Source organism: Sardina pilchardus, chromosome 18, assembly GCF_963854185.1.
Source record: "Sardina pilchardus chromosome 18, fSarPil1.1, whole genome shotgun sequence".
In the NCBI taxonomy this organism is placed as follows: domain Eukaryota; kingdom Metazoa; phylum Chordata; class Actinopteri; order Clupeiformes; family Clupeidae; genus Sardina; species Sardina pilchardus.
Window position 1 is genome coordinate 6,612,000 of NC_085011.1, and position 2,371 is coordinate 6,614,370.

The following is a 2,371-nucleotide window of genomic DNA, read 5'->3' on the forward strand; positions in this document are numbered from 1 at the left end:
TACTTTGAGACATAAGCTAAACATTTTGAGGAAGACACTTTTGCAGGTGATCCACTCTGTGGTGCAATTTGCACTAATTGTTTTGAGAAGTGTGCCTACTGTTGTGTGTTGTGCAAAAGTTAATGATGATTTGAGACAAGCACTAAAGTGATTGAGAAAAACTGCAATTACTGTAGTGGCCATTGATGTTAATGGAGTAGATATGAAAGGGATTGAAATGCTCATGAGAGCTTCCTTGTTTTCCAAAGTGCGGAGAACTAACCAGTTAAACAAGTGAACTGATGCAGATATGTGACTTACGTGTATGATATGCGTTAAAGGGCTCTTATTGGTGAACACTGCCGTGCCTCCTTGAGCCTCTGCTCTTAAAAGCATCAGTGTGCTGGAGGAGAGAAGACTTCCTTCAGGAGGACAGAGCACCACAGCGTGACCTGCAGCTTTCCTTGACACTAGGTAAGGCCACTGCTCCTAGCTCCTCTCACAAACTCAACCTAAAGGCACACATTACAACACAGTTACTAAAGTGTAAGCATATGTTATGTACTGTATGCAGTTTGGACATGTTTTATCAGATGGACATGGATGATAGCCTGTCTATCCATGACTATGGCAGTCAGGATTGGTCAGATCAGTTGATAATGGCTGAGGGGTAAAGAGTTATCACACGTGTGTGTGTGTGTGTGTGTGTGTGTGTGTGTGTATGTGTGTGTGTGTGTGTGTGTGTGTGTGTGTGTGTGTGTGTGTGTGTGTGTGTGTGTATGTGTGTGTGTGTGTGTGTGTGTGTGTGTGTGTGTGTGTGTGTGCGCGCGCGCGCGTGTGAAGTTGAGTTTACATTAGGGGCGACAGGTGTGTGTGTATTGAGCATGAAGACTCCCAGAGCTGCTGTGCTGCTGTTGCTGTGGGTTGGGCTGGTTGTGGCTGCAGAGGAGGAGGCCTGCCAGCCTGACCTCTCCACTGTGGTAAGCGAGATCCGCGGCCTGGTGGCAGAGCAGAAAGTGGAGCTTGCATACACTAAGACACAACTGGAGGCCATGGAGACCAGACTGAGAGCCAGTGAGATGACAGTAGAGGAGCAGAGAGAACAGCTAAAGCAGCTTAAGAGTGTCAACGAAGGTGAGATAAATCTGATTGTGTTTATAATCATCATTATTTATTGTGAACACTCCGATGTAGAGTGTTATTTCATTTTAATTTTTTTTTGCTTTTGGTAATTACTTTGCTATCTTTTTTTGCTGTGTGTGTGTGTGTGTGTGTGTGTGTGTGTGTGTATGTGTGTGTGTGTGTGTGTGTTTTTGTGCAACCCTCAGATCAGGCAGTAAATATAAACCTCACAGGGAGCCAGGTGGAGAAGCTGTGGAGAGAGAGAGACGAGAGGACGGTGGCTTTCTCCGCCTCAATGCGGACATCTGGTGGTGCATATACAGGACCCATTTCTGTTCCAACTACTTTGGTCTTCAAACATGTCGTCACTAACATTGGAAATGGCTACAACCCAAACACAGGTACTAGAGGTGGTAGACTTGCCATCGGCCCCACATTCCCTTGTTTTCCTGTAGATGCATTACAGACCTTGGGCCCTATCTTGGCGATTTGAAAAGTCTGGTCAGAGGCAAAGAGTTGAGAAAAGCGTGGCATTGACTTCTTCAATGTCCTGATTATCTGATCAAACGCTGGGCATTGGGGCAAAACATTTTTTCAAACTTACTTCACTATTGTCTCTGGTCATCGACAAAACAGTTCTACATAGTTAATTACTTTCACTCTTGACTGAAGGGGTTAGCATCGGGGGGGGGGGGGGGGGGGGGGTTATACATAATTTTGTATTTCTACCTGAAGTACATATTGAGAGAGAACATGAGGGAATCGAAATCAAGAAGTCAATTACAACTTGAAGTTGATCTTTTCTCTTCTCTTTCTCTTTTCTTGCTCTCTCCCACTTTGGATCCGTCACACAGGAGTCTTCACAGCTCGAGTCCGAGGGGCCTACCATTTTGTTTTGTTTATCCATGGCCATGCTTCAAAAGCTATAGCAGCCCATCTGTATAGAAACGCAGAGATTATTGTCAGCCCTTACAGTTACACAAGTGGAAGTACGACTCCCTCCAATGGAGCCTCTCTGCTGCTGGAGGTGGGAGATGTGGTCTATGTGAAGCTGTGGGCTAATGCAAGGCTCTATGATAATTCAGCCCACCACACCTCCTTCTCTGGCCACCTGCTCTTCCCCATGTGAGGAGTCAGTCCTGAAGTGAATCAGACCTACAGTACGATATTGCATTGCTGTCAACACAATAGCCTGCTTTCCATTTGGTGTCTTCACATCACTGATTACTGTTGTTTCTGAACATAAGAGATAATAAAATAAAAATGATAA

The 2,371-nt window shown here is 45.1% G+C and overlaps 1 protein-coding gene across 1 annotated transcript; it reads left to right on the forward strand.

Moving 5' to 3' along the window:
- Positions 1-340: 340 nt before the first annotated feature.
- Positions 341-2,371, forward strand: LOC134063919 (collagen alpha-1(VIII) chain-like). Its single transcript, XM_062519669.1, has 4 exons — positions 341-453; positions 823-1,113; positions 1,308-1,502; positions 1,956-2,371. Exons 2-4 carry the CDS (start codon positions 864-866, stop codon positions 2,228-2,230), a joined length of 720 nt encoding a protein of 239 aa, XP_062375653.1. The 5' UTR covers positions 341-453; positions 823-863; the 3' UTR covers positions 2,231-2,371.

Bases quoted from the DNA above. Each gene is read 5' to 3' on its own strand.
- LOC134063919 (XM_062519669.1), top strand. From the start codon at position 864: ATGAAGACTCCCAGAGCTGCTGTGCTGCTGTTGCTGTGGGTTGGGCTG. The intron at 1,114-1,307 runs GTGAGATAAATC...TGCAACCCTCAG, and splicing joins GCTTAAGAGTGTCAACGAAG to ATCAGGCAGTAAATATAAAC. The intron at 1,503-1,955 runs GTACTAGAGGTG...TCCGTCACACAG, and splicing joins TGGCTACAACCCAAACACAG to GAGTCTTCACAGCTCGAGTC.